The sequence below is a fragment of the Vulpes vulpes genome, chromosome 3, assembly GCF_048418805.1.
Source record: "Vulpes vulpes isolate BD-2025 chromosome 3, VulVul3, whole genome shotgun sequence".
Taxonomy (NCBI): domain Eukaryota; kingdom Metazoa; phylum Chordata; class Mammalia; order Carnivora; family Canidae; genus Vulpes; species Vulpes vulpes.
This window is the reverse complement of record NC_132782.1, coordinates 137,779,977-137,796,020: the sequence shown is the minus strand read 5'-3', so window position 1 is coordinate 137,796,020 and position 16,044 is coordinate 137,779,977. Positions and strand designations below refer to the sequence as shown.

At 46.1% G+C, this 16,044-nt stretch overlaps 1 protein-coding gene across 4 annotated transcripts in view; it reads right to left on the bottom strand.

Moving 5' to 3' along the window:
• The window catches only part of MCOLN3 (mucolipin TRP cation channel 3), a 29,002-nt gene extending 14,167 nt beyond the window's left edge, over window positions 1-14,835 (bottom strand). For 2 of the 4 annotated variants that reach the window (XM_072754714.1, XM_072754716.1), the window contains exons 1-6: window positions 14,665-14,835; window positions 10,998-11,227; window positions 7,141-7,308; window positions 2,682-2,835; window positions 568-652; window positions 390-486 (exon numbers count right to left, since the gene is read on the bottom strand). In XM_072754714.1, coding sequence (XP_072610815.1) covers window positions 390-486; window positions 568-652; window positions 2,682-2,835; window positions 7,141-7,308; window positions 10,998-11,225 — 732 coding nt within the window. In that variant the 5' untranslated portion in view covers window positions 11,226-11,227; window positions 14,665-14,835. Of the gene's footprint in view, window positions 1-389; window positions 487-567; window positions 653-2,681; window positions 2,836-7,140; window positions 7,309-10,997; window positions 11,228-13,589; window positions 13,701-14,664 lie in introns of those variants that run through there. The other 2 variants (XM_072754713.1, XM_072754715.1) reach the window with 2 other exon arrangements.
• Window positions 14,836-16,044: the final 1,209 nt, after the last annotated feature.

The window sequence follows — 16,044 nt, the reverse complement described above, 5'->3', positions numbered from 1 at the left end:
CCCCTGCAGTGAGGAGCCTCAGCAGCAAGAACTCTTGGCAATGACCCTAAGCCGACAGCCACAGACTGGTAAGGGCCAACTACAGAGGACCCAGAAGCCTCTGCTCCTTTTGTATTTGAACACCTCCCCTGTGCCAGGCACCGAACAAGGCATAGGCCCTGCCCTCCCAGAACCTACACTGAGGTACAGAGGATAATTAACAAGTAAACGAGGTACCATCACGAAATAAAGGCAGCTCTACCAGCGCTTCCCCTCTGCACACTCAAGTGCAGACATCCCGTACACTTGACCATGCTTTAATACAGGTAGATGAAGCGTGTAACTAAGTCAAACAATTTTTCTTCAAAAATTCAGGGACTGGGACCAAATTCAGCCCAGCCCACACTTACAGTCAGAGTAAAGTCATAACAGTCAGGGAGCTCGTGATGCCGAATGGTCTGCAGATTAATGGCCTTCAGCTTAAACTGCAGGTCCACCGTGAGGAGTCTAGGGGACAGGGGAGGCTTTAGTGCAGCGGAAACCTACGCGCGCAGACACAGAGGTTGCCCTCCCACCTGCCTCCCTCACCTGTGAAAGTCCAGCGTTAAGTTGAGTTTATTTTCTTCCAGCGTTCCGACGTGGAAAGGCTCAGCTGGCTCTACAGAGAAACACTCTGCCATGGAAAGGAGCACAACGTCACGCACAGAGCCTAAAATAAAGAAGTGACCTGCATCTTGAAAGGATAGAGCGTTTAAGACCAGATATTCCGATTCTACTATTCTTCTGAATTCAGATTTAAAAGCTAAACGTCAGTACCACTTGGTTACAATGAGTTGTTTCTTTTTTAAATTTTAATTCGGGGGCACCTGGGTGGCTCAGCTGTTGAGCATCTGCCTTTGGCTCAGGGCATGATCTCAGGGTTCGGGATCGAGTCTCACGTTGGGCTCCCTGCATGGAGCCTGCTTCTCCCTCTACCTATGTCCCTGCCTCTCTCCCTCTGTTGCTCATGAATGAATAAATAAAATCGTTTTAAAAATTTTTTAAAAGGCTCTTAGAAGCAATTTGGGTGAAGAATTCTGAGTTGCTTCTTTTAAAAAAGAAAAAAAAATAAAAATAAATTTTAATTCGATTAGCCAACATATAGTACATCATTAGTTTCAGATGTAGAGTTCAGTAATTCATCCATTGGGTGTAACGTTCAGGGCTCATCTCAACACATGCCCTCCTTAATACCCATCCCCCTGTCACCCCACCCCCACCCCATCCCCCACCCACCTCCCCTCCAGCGACACTCAGTTTCTTTCCCAAAGTGAAGAGTCTCTGATGGTTTGTCTTCCTCTCATTTCTTCCCAGTTTTCCCTCCTTTCCCCATGGTCCTCTGCACTGTTTCTTATATTCCAACATATGAGTGAAACCATATAATTGTCTTTCTCTGACTGAATGAGTCATTTATTTTTAAGACACAAGTGGCTACAGCATTTCTGGAGTGGGTAAGGGGTAGGAGACCTGAACTCTCACATTAGTCTTCTATAGAATGCTATCTTCCTCCCTGCCTCTGTGAGCCTAAACTTTGAGTCCCTTCTCTCTTTTTTGTATCCTAAGCATAAACGTGAAGCACTTGTAGTACCTAAGATAAAATTTTCTGAATTTAAGGGACCTATTTTTTAAAATACTATTTCTCCTTAAGCACTTAAAAAAAAAGGAAGACAGTATTTTAGAAGATTTCACTAATCTGTACTGTAACCCTTTACTATCCTCCTCCAAAAAATGTCCCAGTGACTATTGTAAAAGGCATTTGAACATTTAACTTTTAACTTAAAGACTTAAGCTAATTTAATCTCAGGGTTGTGAGTTCAAGCCCTGCACTGGGCTCCACTCTGGGTATGGAACCTACTTAAAAAAAAAATATATATATATATATATATATATATATATATGTATGTATGTATATGTATATATATTAAGCCATTCTATTCTAAGTCCTGGTTCTGGTTCCTTCTCGAACCAACCATCAAAGATACTAAGTAGTTGGGACACCTGGGTGGCTCAGCGGTTGAGCGCCTGCCTTCGGCCCAGGGCATGATCCTGGAGTCCCAGGATGGAGTCCCACATCAGGCTCCCTTGCATGGAGCCTGCTTCTCCTTCTGCCTATGTCACTGCCTCTCTCTCTCTGTGTCTCTCATGAGTAAATAAATAAAATCTTAAAAAATAAATAAATGATTAAAACAAGATATTAAGTAGAGAAGAGCAGTTCAGGGGAGGGAGTTTTATATGCATGACGAATTTGCAGGTACAATGTTTTGTAAGGGTGAGTGTACTTAACTGGCTTATCCAGTGCAAGAGGCAGTGGAACACAGAGGCTAAGAATATAGTGCCTAAGAGCACAGACAGCCTGGGTCAAATTTCAGCACCACCTCTCACTAGCTCCATCTGGACCATATCACTTAACTCTGAGCCATACTTTACTCTTCTATAAAATGAGGATAATAACATATTTTGCCTTATTGGTTTGTTCTTGTTGCTTTTTAAAATCATAAGTCACAGTAAAGTCACAGTACCCAACACATAACAAATCCTACATAGTTTCTTGCTATGACCTAATAGCACTGACCAAATGAACATTTTCAGAGATGAAATTGCTGATTTTAAGTATGAATCAAGGAGTTAAAAAATAGAAGCTCTAGTCTTTTGAAGAACATCACCAGTTTCAATCTCTGGATCAATGTCGAAGGTATCATTTCCAGGACAGATGTTTCCTTGCTTGTAGAAGTGCTGACAGATTGCCATAGCAGACTGTTCCGTCCCCTTGTTCTCATAAGCATGATTCCCAACCGAGGTATTGCGTAGCAGCAAGTACTTCAATGGAAAAGAGAAACAAAAAAGGATGGGAACACCAGCCAGACAGAAATGAAGCCATGATTTTACTCACCCCTCCTGTGAAATGGGCAGGTTCCAACCTGCGTCCTAGGTGGAGACATTCACATTCACAGTGATACACAGAGCACAGGACATGATCATGGGCACCAGGACAGCAGCCAGCCAAGAGTACTTCCAAACTAGAGTTTTGGGCTTGCGTCTCATTTTTATGAGCGTGGGCAAGTCACAAATTTTCTGAACCTCTGGTCTCTTGTCTACAAATGGTCTCTTACAGCACATCATCTCTGTGGATCTTTCCTTCTTTAAAGAACTATGTTTAGGAACTGATTTTTACATTCAGTGTGAATACGAACTTTATCTATCTCTGAACTATTTCTTGTAAGGTCAGGGTTCTGCTTTGCTGCTGTAATATAGGAAAGGGCAAGTATAGGAAGCTAACATGCAAAATAATTCCCCCCAAAAACCTGTTTCTTCTTTATCGTTGCAAGAACACAATTTAGTCACTTCCACAGCAATATTCCCTTGTCCCAGGGAGTCCTCTAAATAAAATAAAATGTGATTTTACAAATGAGGATCTTATGGTACTTAGGAATAATCATCAACTTAAAACTCTGAATGGATTTCTGTAGAAAAAAAGTGTTTCAGAGCTTACCATGAACAATGCTGTTTGGCACAATTAGTGATACAAAGATAGGTATCCATCTTTTGGAATTAACAATTTAACGGGATGGATACAGAGATAAATAATCCTATGAAACAATGCATGTGAAACATGCTAAATTAAATGAAATAAATCATTTATAATCTGAGCCTTATGGGATAGATGCTGAGCTAGGCCTCATCCAGCCCACCAAGAGCAGCATTTTATCACATCTGAGGCATGGTTCTCATTTAACGTAGCCTGCCCATGTGTTTGATGCAGCCTGGTGCTTTCCCAGGATACTTTTCCACTTGACTTCTGGGACACAGTATCAGTCTCCTCTGCTGAATCCTGCTCCTGCCAAACTCTACATCTCAGAATGCCCTTGGATTCGGTCCTCGACTTCTTCATCCACATTCTCTCCATAAGTGATCTCAATCAGTCCCGTGTTGAAACATTATCTGTATGCTGATGGCTTCCAAATTTACATCTCCTGACCTTTCCACTGAATTCCATACATGGGTAGCACTCTGCCTGCAGGACACCTCTGGTGTCTAAGAGATATCTCAAACATAAACGTGCCAACAGAAAAACTAGCTCCTTCCATGAAAATGCCCTTTTTAATCAGTGACTCCATAAGCCTCTCTGCTTTGCAGGCTAAAGCTTAGGAATGATGATCCTTTAGCCTCTTTCTCTCATACTCCACTTCTGGTCCATCAGAAAGTTGTGCATTACTTTCAAATTATACCCCAAATCTGACTGCCTCTCATCACCTTCACTGCTCTCACCCTTGTCCACACCCCCTCATCTCTCACCCTGACAAGCTGAATCTCTTCAGTGGTCTTCCTGCCTGCCATCTGCTTTTCACCACAGTCTAGTCTCCATATGGAACTCATGAGACTGTTACAGAAATAAGTGAAATTAATGCATGTAATGCCCTTAGGACAGCGATACCCAAAACACAAAACTGTTCTATGCTCTGTTCATGCTACCCCTTCTCCCTGGAGGGCTCCTCCCTGAGATGGCTACAGCATGCCTCCCCACACTCTGGTCTGCCCTGTCCACCTGTCATTTACCAGAGAGGCCTCTCCTGACCACCTCCATTCATTCACTCTGCCTGCTGCTTTTTTTTTAATATAGTATACTTATAACCAACTGACAAATAATATCCTTGTTTATTATCTTATTTACTGCTTATATCTCCCTATTAAAATATGATTTCCTCGACCTATTTGGTCACTAGTACCCATGCAGCAAAAACAGTATCTGAGGGGTCTCTGGGTGGCTCAGGTGGTTGAGCATCTGACTCTTGATTTCAGCTCAGGTCATAATCTCTGGATATGGGGATTGAACCCCATGTTGGGCTCACCAGAGTCTCCTTGTCTCCTCCCTCTGCCCTCCCTCCGCTCACACAAACACACACACACTCTCTCAAATAAATATTTAAAAAACAAAACCCAATATCTGATACACAACAGATACTAAACATTTGGAGAATAAATACTAGCCTTTGCTAATGTATATTGAAGTCTCTCCCCTACTGAAAGCCCTCCCATGGCTTCCAGTCTCTCTCAGAATAAATTTCAAAGCTTCTTTCCAGGGCCTAAAAAGCCCTGAGAGACCAGACCTAGCCCAGCCATACTCATCTCCTTTGTTCTTCCTCAAGCATACCTATCATTTTCTGGCTTCGAGAACCTTTGCTGTTGCTACTCCTTCAGCCTGGTATATTCTTCCCTAGACTTCCAGGCCTCAGAGAGGCCTTTTCTGACCACCTGAAGGCAATTGTTAATGCCCTTATGCTACTATGCTACTTAATTTTACTTCATAGCACTCATCAGTATCTGAAACCAAATGATTTTGATTGAACTTGTTAAAATCCATTTCCTGCATTAGAATGTAAATTCCACAGGACAAGGAACTTATCAAGGCCACTGTTCCAACCCCAGCAGTTAAAACAGTAGTAGGCATAGAATAGGTATTCAAATGTTTGTCAAATTTATGATAAGGTAAAAATTATTATAATGCAATTGTTGCTCCTCATTATTAGAAATGACCAATTCACAGTGAGATGGTAAACTCCTAGGACAGGATATATAATTACAGCACTAAGCTCTCTGTTAGCACTGGGACTGGGGGAAGGGGCCAGAAATCTATGGTAATAAAAGGAAGCTGCATAAGTTGTTAAGCAGCATTATGTCCTACATGTAGGGGGCAAGTAGTATAACAGTGGAGATACTCGGTTTTGAGGGTTTTATTCTCTATTCAAGGAAATAAGTGTATTAAGCCTTGCTAAAGCTACTCAGAGCCAAATTGGTAGTTTTATATTGGGGGTGGGAAGGTGTTAGAGGTAAACAGTCCATTAAATGAAAAAGAAGGTAAAAGAAACTTGAATGTGGTAAGGTCCCAAGTAGAACAGTGTGCCTGCAATGGTGCGTGATGAGAAGTAAAGCTGGAAAGACAGGCAGGGGTCATGAAGTAGAGTCATACGAGTATGAGGTTCCTAGCCCTTCTGAGTGCCCACTATTTTTGAAGCAATCCTCACAGGAATTACCTAAAGATACAAACTTCCTGACCACAGAGACTGTAGGTCTTAAACTTTCTAAGATCTTGAAACATAAAAGATCTAAGGTGCAAGGGCACTGCAGGTAACTTGCTAACATTTTTTGGCTATGGCCAAACTTCCTTGCTGACCTAATAAGACTCTTTGTGGAGGTCTGTGTAAGAGCTAGATGGTCAGGGGCAAGTGCAGGACTGTGTCCAACTACAGGGCAGCCTTGGAGCTTGAGTCACAGGACTCTGGGACAGGAATGTGGAACTATGGCTGGAAGGTAGGTGACCTGTGGGACTGATCAGTGGGGCCTCCAAGTGGCTGTGGCCTCTAGGGGCTTTAATCAGGCTGTGTGTCTGTCCTCACTTGCCTCTGCAGCTCTGCCTTGACAGAGAAATTTTTCACACAGATCCATTGTTCTGTTTAGTAACTTACACAGTTTACTTCTATTACTGTAGATTTCTGGCCAGTTTACACAATCCAAGTGTTAACAGAAAGCCTTAGTGCCATAAACAGATATGTCATTCTAGCAATTTACTATCTCACAGTGCAGATTATCTCTAGATAATGAAGAACTATAATTACACTATAATAATTTTTATTTGGGGGGGGGCAGTGAATCAATATTACAATAAAATCATTGTCATGTCTGACACAAAGCCCTTATTTTTTAAATGAATTTTCAGGTCTTAGTTGCTATATGTGCTCTGCAAAGTTAATATTCTCATTATTTGTTAAGGGCCCCTGAAAGTATAAACTCCCAAGACTTAATGGCTACTAACAACCAGGGCCATGGTTAATAATTTTAAATCTTTGAGGCATTCATGCCAACCCCTAGCTCTGATTTTTTTAATTAACTCTTTAAAGTTTCTGTCTCTTTGTTACTAAACAAAAGCTTTTCTCAATTTCTAGGTTCACAGTTTGATGGTGATATTTTTAAAAAATTATTTTACAATGGTTTATGCATATCATTTATACATATCACCACAGAAACGTTCACCCTTCTACGATAGAATGTTAGTTTTTATTGTGTACCTGGCTAACAATTTCCTTGTCTGTTCTTTCTTCCAAGTAAGAACGCACATACTTGATTTACCTGGTTCACTGCAAAGATGATCTGATCATATACATCACGTTGTGTGTACACTGCATATGTGTCATCCATTTGGTCCATATATCCTTTTAAGAAGAGGTGTTTGAATGCTATAGTGTTTTCTTCCTTGAAAGCTACAACCATCTGGTTACTTAGCCCAAAAAAGACCAGCTTAAAAGAAAAAAGGAAAAGGGAGTGACAAAAACAAGAAAATAAAAGGTCAATTTATTTATTCAAGAGTCAAATTAATCCTGAATATTCAACAGAAATGAAACTTTTGGTAGCTGTAAATTAATTTGGCCTTGAGGATAAGGTAGGCTTCTAGTTTTCAAATGAAAGAAAGTGGTTTTGCACATTTTCACGTACGATCTTACTTAATGCTGCTGTCCTAATCAAAAGCTTTAGCTCAGAGAAGTCCTCCTTTAGAAGTTTAATTTTTTTTAACGATTATATTTATTTATTCATGAGAGACACACAGAGAGAGAGGGAGAGACACAGGCAGAGGGAGAAGCAGGCTTCATGCAGGGAGCCTGATGTGGGACTTGATCCCGAGACTCCAGGATCACACCCTGGGCCGAAGGCAGGCGCCAAACCACTGAATCACCCAGGGATCCCCTTCTTTAGGAATTTAGAGAAGCAAAGTCACTGTACCTAAAGAAATGGAAAGGTTTCCTTAAGAAAGAAACAATGAGAGGGCACTGGGATGATGGTATGAGCACTGGGTGTTATATGTTGGCAAATTAAATTTAAATAAAATATGTTTTTAAAAAACCATATTGGGAGATCACAGGTATGAGATCAACAAAAGAAAGAAAGAAAACCCCTGAAGTACGTGCATAACTCAGGTGGGGACATTTCAGGAGCACAGGAAAGAGGCTAAAAAGGTAGAGTGGAACTTCGCACTTAAGGGGGGTGGGTACTGAGGATCCCAGGACAATCCAACTAAAGGAACAGCAAGAAAAAAAAGTCAGCAGAAAAGCTGGAGGCAGATGGTGCAGGGTTCTTCTACAGCAAGTAGAGGATTTTTTAAAAAGATTTTATTTATTTATTCATGAGAGACACTTAGAGAAAGGCAGAGACATAGGCAGAGGGAGAAGCAAGCACTTTGCAAGGAGCCTGAAGCAGGACTTGATCCCAGGACACTGGGATAACGAAAGGCAGATGCTCAACCACTGAGCCACCCAGGTGCCCCAAGTAGAAGATTTTTTTAAATGAATTGTACAGGACACCAAGAAGGTTTTGAAGCAGGTGTACAAGCAATATAAGAAATGTCTTGGGATCCCTGGGTGGCGCAGCGGTTTGGCGCCTGCCTTTGGCCCAGGGCGCGATCCTGGAGACCCGGGATCGAATCCCACGTCGGGCTCCCGGTGCATGGAGCCTGCTTCTCCCTCTGCCTGTGTCTCTGGCTCTGTCTCTGCCTGTGTCTTTGGCTCTGTCTCTCCTTCTATCTCTCAAGAATAAATAAATAAAATCTTTAAAAAAAAAAAAAAAAGAAATGTCTTAAATAAATCTAAGTCCTCTTATCAAATCACTATAGTTGTCAGTTACCAAAACTGTGACAATAAGACCAAAAATAAAAACATTCTTTCAACTGATCTCTAAATTAAAGGATATTAACATAATGTATCCTTACTCTCTGGGATTGACCCCAGAGTTTTACATGAAACTCGGTTATTCATGTACAAAAAAGGTGTTTAACTGCTACACTGTCATATTAACATCAGCGCTTTCCATCACACCTGAAACTTTACTCCAAGTTTCTCTTTCACCTTCTCTTTCCATCGAAATCATCTCAATCTCTTGCTCCCTCCCTCCTTCTCTCTCCCACACACTCTCTTGTTCTTTTTGACACACACACACACACACACACACACACACACACACTGTAAGTTTAGAACATACACTCTGACTTGGATCCCAGAGTGAGGCAGGGTGTATTTTATATGGAAAAGGGAAACAACACTGAGCACCTATGTGCCATACCAGGAACTTCCTTCATACTAATCCCATTTTATAGATAGGCACATAAACGCCCAGAGAAATTAAATAATTTTTTCAAGTCACATCACTACCAAGTGTATAGTCAAAATCTGAACCCAAGTCTAACAGACTGAATCCAAATTCTAGCCACACTATCATGCTACACAAAGTTATCTAGAGTCTGACTGGAGCAAAATAGAGCACAAAAATCTCTTCTCTTTTCACCTCTCCTTGTGATGTATGCCCTGCACCCTACACATGTCAGTGCTCCCCATCTAACTGGACTTCTATCTCTGAAGAGCCTCTTTAAGCCAAATGTCCTATATAAATCCCAATAAGATGACAGCCAAGGATTTTACATCTAATGAAGCTGATGACAAAAAGCCTCCAGAAAATTCCCAAAGACCAATTATCAGTGAGTTCCCCCCACATGCCGGCACTGAGCTGGGTCCCAAGGATGCAGTGCAGAAGCAATGGTCCCTGACCTCAAGGGATACCCATGACAGAGAGAAAACCCCTGTAACTCAGAGGCTGTGCCAGGTTGTGGGGAAAGGGAACATTTAGGAGGGTGCCCATCATTGCAGATATCTTTCTTTTTGCTCCTGCAGACACAAAATCTCCAAATGAACAGGAAGTCTACCTTCTTCCCTCTGAGAAGAGGGTACCTGTCACCAAGTGACACTTCTTTGCTCAGTTACAAAGTCTTTATGTAGTATTTGTTTGGCTGTTCTAATACAGATTAAAGAAACACCACAATTAAGAAACATCACCCAGGGCACCTGGGTGGCTCACTTGGGTGAGAGACAGACTCTTGGTTTCAGCTCAAGTCATGATCTCAGGGTTGTGGGATCAAGCCCTCTGTTGGGCTCCATGCTTGGTAGTGAGTCTGCTTGAGATTCTCTCTCTCTCTCTCTCTGTCCCCCCCCCCCCAATAAATCTTTTTAAAGAAAGAAAAGAAAAACCCTCAGAGAGCATATGACTCTTGATCTCGGGGTTGTGAATTCAAGTCCCATGTTGGGTGTAGAGATCACTTAAAAATAATATCTTTAAAAAAAGAAAAACCCTCAGTTCCTTTTAAGAATGTACCTAAATGCCTTTTATATGCTTATTACTAACAGCCTTAATATCTTAAACCATTGGTCACTTTTCCTCCTGACCACTCCAGGAAACAAGATGGTTAGATGAGCTCTCTAAAAAATTTAGGAGTAATTAAGAACACAGGTCTTAGAATAAAATCTGAATTGAATCCCAGCTCCACTCTTTATTTTACCTCATTAAGCCTCAGTATTCTCATCTGTGAAATGGGATAATTACTCTCACCAGTAGGAAAATATATCTTCACAAGAGTAAATCACAATCAGTATTGATGAAGAAAAAATGTCAAGGAAATGAGATTCAAACTCTCCTAAAATGAAGTCTCATATTTCACTACCTATGTCACTCCTTTATAGTTAACTCCACATTTTCCCACTACAGGGCTATGAGAATCCAAGCACTCGCCTCAACAGAAACCTTTAAAGTTTCTGAAGAGAGAAATTCCCGGGAAACTAGGAAGGAAAAGAATCCTCTGGTTGGGCAACCACTAGTTTTCATGGCTGATTTAGAAACCTTCAGCTTCTTTATTAAAAAGCAAATATTAAAGTTTTCTTTTCCTAAAAACTGATTCTATTACGCAACTAAAATAGTTAAGGAAAGATAAGAAGGGAAAAAAGGGGAAAACCCCAGTCTTCTTTCACAAACACTGCAGAGGGGTTTAAGATTGTGTGTTTCCTTATTTATTGATCTCCATTATACATACAGTTCAGAGTTAGAAAAAACAACTGTCCTTACTCCTGTTACTAAAAGAGGTCGTCGCTAAACTTGCGATTTGAGATGCTTACCTGGATAGTCACCATTGCAATTTTTAGAATTTGTATGGCAAGCTTCCATGGTTTTCTACCTCGAGCCCAGAACTTTTCACAAGGATTCATGAAAAAAAATTTGAGTTTTCGCCTCATCTGGTCTTCTAACAGAAGCTCCTCAGAGGGCGATGTGTGCTGGCTAAAAGTGCAACGATTTTCCTCTTCATGAGAGCTGCAGCTACTTATAACAACTGTAGGATCTGCCATCTCTAGGGGGAGAAAAAAAAGATCGTTTACATTCTGTAACTAAAGGCACTAATCTTTATTCTTTGCTATAGTAGGATAGTTGAAGAAGCCCAAACAAAAGATCTGGTTTCAAATACACCATTGTTCTAAATTGCACTTTAGATGTTTATAGAATCGACTAGAATGTAACACGCCCTGTTTCTTTTTGTTTCAGTTACTAAGTAAATTTTCGCTCAGTTGAGTTATTGAATTCATGGGCTGCTTCTACTGGTAGAGGAATATATGGACATTTATATAGCAGGTATACACTCTGTGCCTCCTTCAGTAACAGATACAGTTAGAGCAGGGTGACCTGAAAGCCTATGGAAGAGTTTTAGAAGGTAGGTAGCCTCAGAAATTATATGCAAAATTTTGTATATATGAAGATATGGCCATTTTTCCTGCAGCGATACTTAAAGCTTCATCAGATTATCAAAATAAGTTTAATTATTTAAACCGCCTGCTGAGTTAGGGGCGCCTGGGTGGTTCGGTCAGTTAAGCACCTGCCTTCAGCTCAGGGCATTATCCCAGGGTCCTAGGATCCAGTGCCCGCCCCCCCTTGGGCTCCCTGATCAGTGAGGAGTCTGCATTCCCTCTGCCCCTCCCCCTGCTTATGCTCTCTAATAAAGTCTTTAAAAAACAAAACAAAACACTGAGTTAAAGGTAGCAAGGTGTGGTGTAAGGAACTAAGGCCATGTTTAGTATGTAATCCTGGTTCTAGGGCTTGACACTTCTGTGACCCAGGCAAGTCACTCGGCCTCTCTGAGCCTCAGCTTTTTCTTCTGCAAAAGGGTGATAACAATACCTATCCTCATATGATTCTTATTAAGTAAAAATGCAAATAAAGCCCTTGCACAGAGTCCAACACTGAGCACGCAGCCTCACTCCCCCTAGAGCCTTAACAGCCAAGTCAGCGTCCTAAACAGGAAACAAGATTCTTAAGGGGCAGTGGAGGCTCAGGAAACTTAACTACTCCCCAAAGGGGAATGCAGAAGCTCAACTTAAGTCCAAATCCCACTCGTATTTGATTTTTACTGAAGGTCTAATATTATGTAGTACATTTTGCTTTTCAAAGTACCTCCTATCCACTACTTCTCTTGTCTCTTTGAAAAGGATGGGGCTATTTTTATTGCCTTTGTAGTCCAAAATGACAAAGATGTCACTCCAGAAGTGGGGACTTACCTTGGATTTTCACTCAGATTACTTAATATTATGGAAACCTGTTCAAAATAGAATACCCCAAACCACCTGGGAGAGTTGAGATCTTCCACACAGAACAGAAAGGCCGGCTCCATGAGAGATTTTTACAGTGACTTCTACTCAGAAATCAAGGTGGGGGTTGGAGGGAGTCAAACTATAGTAATAGAGCATCTAACAAGTCTCTGTTTAGGTATCACACTGCTTTCCAAATACAGAATCCCACTTTTGGTTCTGATTCAACCATTCTTAGCAAACCCGACATCTCCAAATAATAGATAAAATTATTAGCCATCAAAACTAGCTATGGGGCAAGTTTGTACAATCTTCATTAATGAAAAGATTAACAAGGGCAGTGCTGAGTCAGCCAAGCATAGAACAGTTTACACTGGCATAAAAAATAGCATATGCCGTATCTTCAAAATGAAATAATTATGATAGAACTCCTTCAAGTACGGTTCTTACGTCTTAAAGTGCAAAGTATGAGGCAAAGACGTAAGGGAGAGAAAAAAAAGCTATCAATTCCTTAGGCTTTCCATTCAAGAACATTTTATTTCCTTCTTCAAAAGGCAGCATTTAAAGATTTAAATGGGATTTTAAAACCGTAAATCAAAACTTGCACATGAACACCATCAGCAGTAGTGAGGCTGCTAATAATAAAGCCTGCTGGGAAGTTACGTTTTGGAGGACCCAGACGCCCTTTCTCTTTTGATACAAGGAAAAAGTAAAGTGGAAACAAACAAGGCCCGCGTGTAACATAACCCACAGGAGCGGGGAGCACCGAGCCAGCACCGGGCGTCAGGCTGTCCCAGAGGCACGTCGTTTCGTTCACAAAACTTGCTTTTTAAACGCCACTACAGGGATCCCTGGGTGGCGCAGTGGTTTGGCGCTTGCCTTTGGCCCAGGGCGCGATCCTGGAGACCCGGGATCGAATCCCACATCAGGCTCCCGGTGCATGGAGCCTGCTTGTGTCTCTGCCTCTCTCTCTCTCTCTCTATCATAAATAAATAAAAATTTAAAAAAAAAAAAAAAAAACGCCACTACACCAGCTGCAAACGTTAGCTTTGCCCAGGCGCAGAGGAGACGCCTCGGGGCGGGCACCGCACAAAACCGCAAAGTGGGGGCGCCGGGGGGCTCAGCGGTGAGCACCTGCCTTCGGCCCAGGGCGTGACCCCGGGTCCCGGGATCGGGTCCCGCGTCGGGCTCCCCGCACGGAGCCTGCTTCTCCCTCCGCCTGTGGCTCCGCCGCTCTCTGTGTCTCTCGTGAATAAATAAAATCCTTTTTAAAAACCCTGCAAAGTGTCAGGCCGCGAGCCTGAAGGAGCGCCGACCCCCCTCCCCGCCCGCAAGGGGCCCCGCGGGGGCAGGAAGCCGGGGGATGCGCGTGAGTAGAAAGACCTCGGAGTTGACCACGCGTGCGACTTTCTCCAGAAGCGCTTCCTCACTTCACCAGACACCCAAGTCTTTTCTTTCCTTCCCTCCCGCCTTTCTTCCTCTTCTTTTTAAGATTTGTTAGTTTGAGAGACGGAGCCCGCAGATGCAGGGGGGGCGCGGACCGTCCCGCTGGGCGGGGAGCCCCGGGGACTCGATCCCGTGCCGGGGAGGCCCCTCCCCGCTGCCCTTCACCAGCTCCCACACCGACCCCCGAGTCCCCGAGGCGCGGGTCTGCCCGCCCAGGCCCCGGCTGCGGCCCCGTTCCCCCCCCCCCCCCCCGGGCCCCTGGCGCCTAGAGCTGGGTGCGCAGGGACGCGCTCGGCCCCCGCCCGGGTCTTCCCCGGCGCCAGGGGGCCGCGGGCGGCTTCATGCGCTGCCCCCCAGGACTCAGGCTTCCCGGGGGCCTCGCGCCGGGCGGGGGGGCCGCTGAGCCTCCGGGCCGCGCCGCCGGGGCGCCCCCCGCCCGGACCCCCGGACCCTCTCCCGCCCCCCGCCGCCCCAGCGCACACCCGCCCGGACCCCCCGCCGCGCCCCCGCCGCCCGAGCGTCCCTCCGCCCCGCCCGGACCCCTTCCCCGGGGCCCAGCCCGGCCCCCGCCGCCCGAGGGCCCCTGACCTTGCGCCGACGGCGGGGCGGGCGCGGAGCCCACGCGCTGCAGCTCGCACCCCGCCGGCCCCCGGGGCCCCTCCATGGCGCCCACGCCCGGGGCCCCGACCCTCCCGCTGCGCGTGGCCGACGGCTCGGCTCATCGCGGTCCCCCCGCGCGCCGCGGGCGCCGTTCCCACGACACCTGATGCCGCGGGCGGCGCCGGGCTCGACTCCCTGCGGCGGGCGCGGGGCGGCGGCGAGCGCGGGTCCTCTCGGCCGCAGGGGGCGCGGCAGCCGGGTCGCTCCCGAAGCCCCGGGACCGGCTCAGCCCCGCCCCGCGCGGGTCCCGGGCCGCCAGCCGCCGCCGGGGACATCCTCCCCGCTCGGCCCCGCGGCTCGTGAGCCGCTCCGCTTCGCGCCCACTCCTTTCCCCGCCCTTCCTGGGTGGGCCCCCGGCGCCGCGCGCGTCCCTGAGCCCCGTCACGCCCCTCCCTGCTCCCACAAACAGGCCGCACAGCCCGGCTCGGGTTTCGCGGCGCTCGGGGTGCAGGTGCGGGGGTGCAGGTGCCGGGGTGCAGGCGGCCCGGCCGCGGGGGTGCAGGTGCGGGGGTGCAGGTGCGGGGGGTGCAGGTGCGGGGGTGCAGGCGGCCCGGCCGCGGGGATGCAGGTGCGGGGGTGCTGGTGCGGGGGTGATGGTGCGGGGGGTGCAGGTGCGGGGGTGCGGGCGGCCCGGCCGCGGGGGTGCAGGTGCGGGGGGTGCAGGTACGGGGGGTGCAGGTACGGGGGTGCAGGTGCAGGGCTGCAGGCGGCCCGGCCGCGGGGGTGCAGGTGCGGGGGTGCGGGCGGCCGGGCCGCGGGGGCCTGCGCGCAGTCCATTCCGTGGCCCGCGTCGGGGAATCACCCAGTGCAAGACTCTTCAAACCGGAGCCTCATACGTGCTCTAGGCCTTGGGCTTTGCAGGACTGCGTGCAGACTGTTCTCTGGAAGCCTCTCGGCCGCGCTGGGACGGGAAGCCCTGGGAAGCTCTCAGAAGGAATGTGGCCGGACAGACTTGAGGTCGTGACAAGGATTGTCTGCGTGGCCAAACATTAGCCAGGCTGCTAACAACCCTCCTGGCTTATCTCTGCATTTGCTTCTAAAATCCAGTTGTAGCAAGAGCCCTGCTAAGTCAGCTTAACCAAAACACCCACACACACATCCTCAATATCCGATGGCCCTCAACGAGTGACTAGGTCGTTCCCCTGCCCCCAGGTGAAGTCTGATCCTCCTGGGGTGTTTTCAGCCAGAATCCTGCTAGGTGGGTTTAGCCAAAACGACCTTGTTGCTTTCTCCTGGTAGTGATTTCCCATTCACTGGCCTCTCCCCTCCTCCCATCAGTTTCCACTTGCCCACGTGGTAGTAGGAGTTGCGCCTCGTCTCCCCCCCACCCCATCGTAAAGTCCTATTGCAGTGGTCCCTAGACTCTGGACGGCCCTAAATAAAGCCCGCCTTACCATCCTTACCAAGTGTCATCCATTCTTTATTTCCTTAAGAGTACATCTCCCACTATGACCTTTTTCTTCATGAATTCTTTTTAAAAATT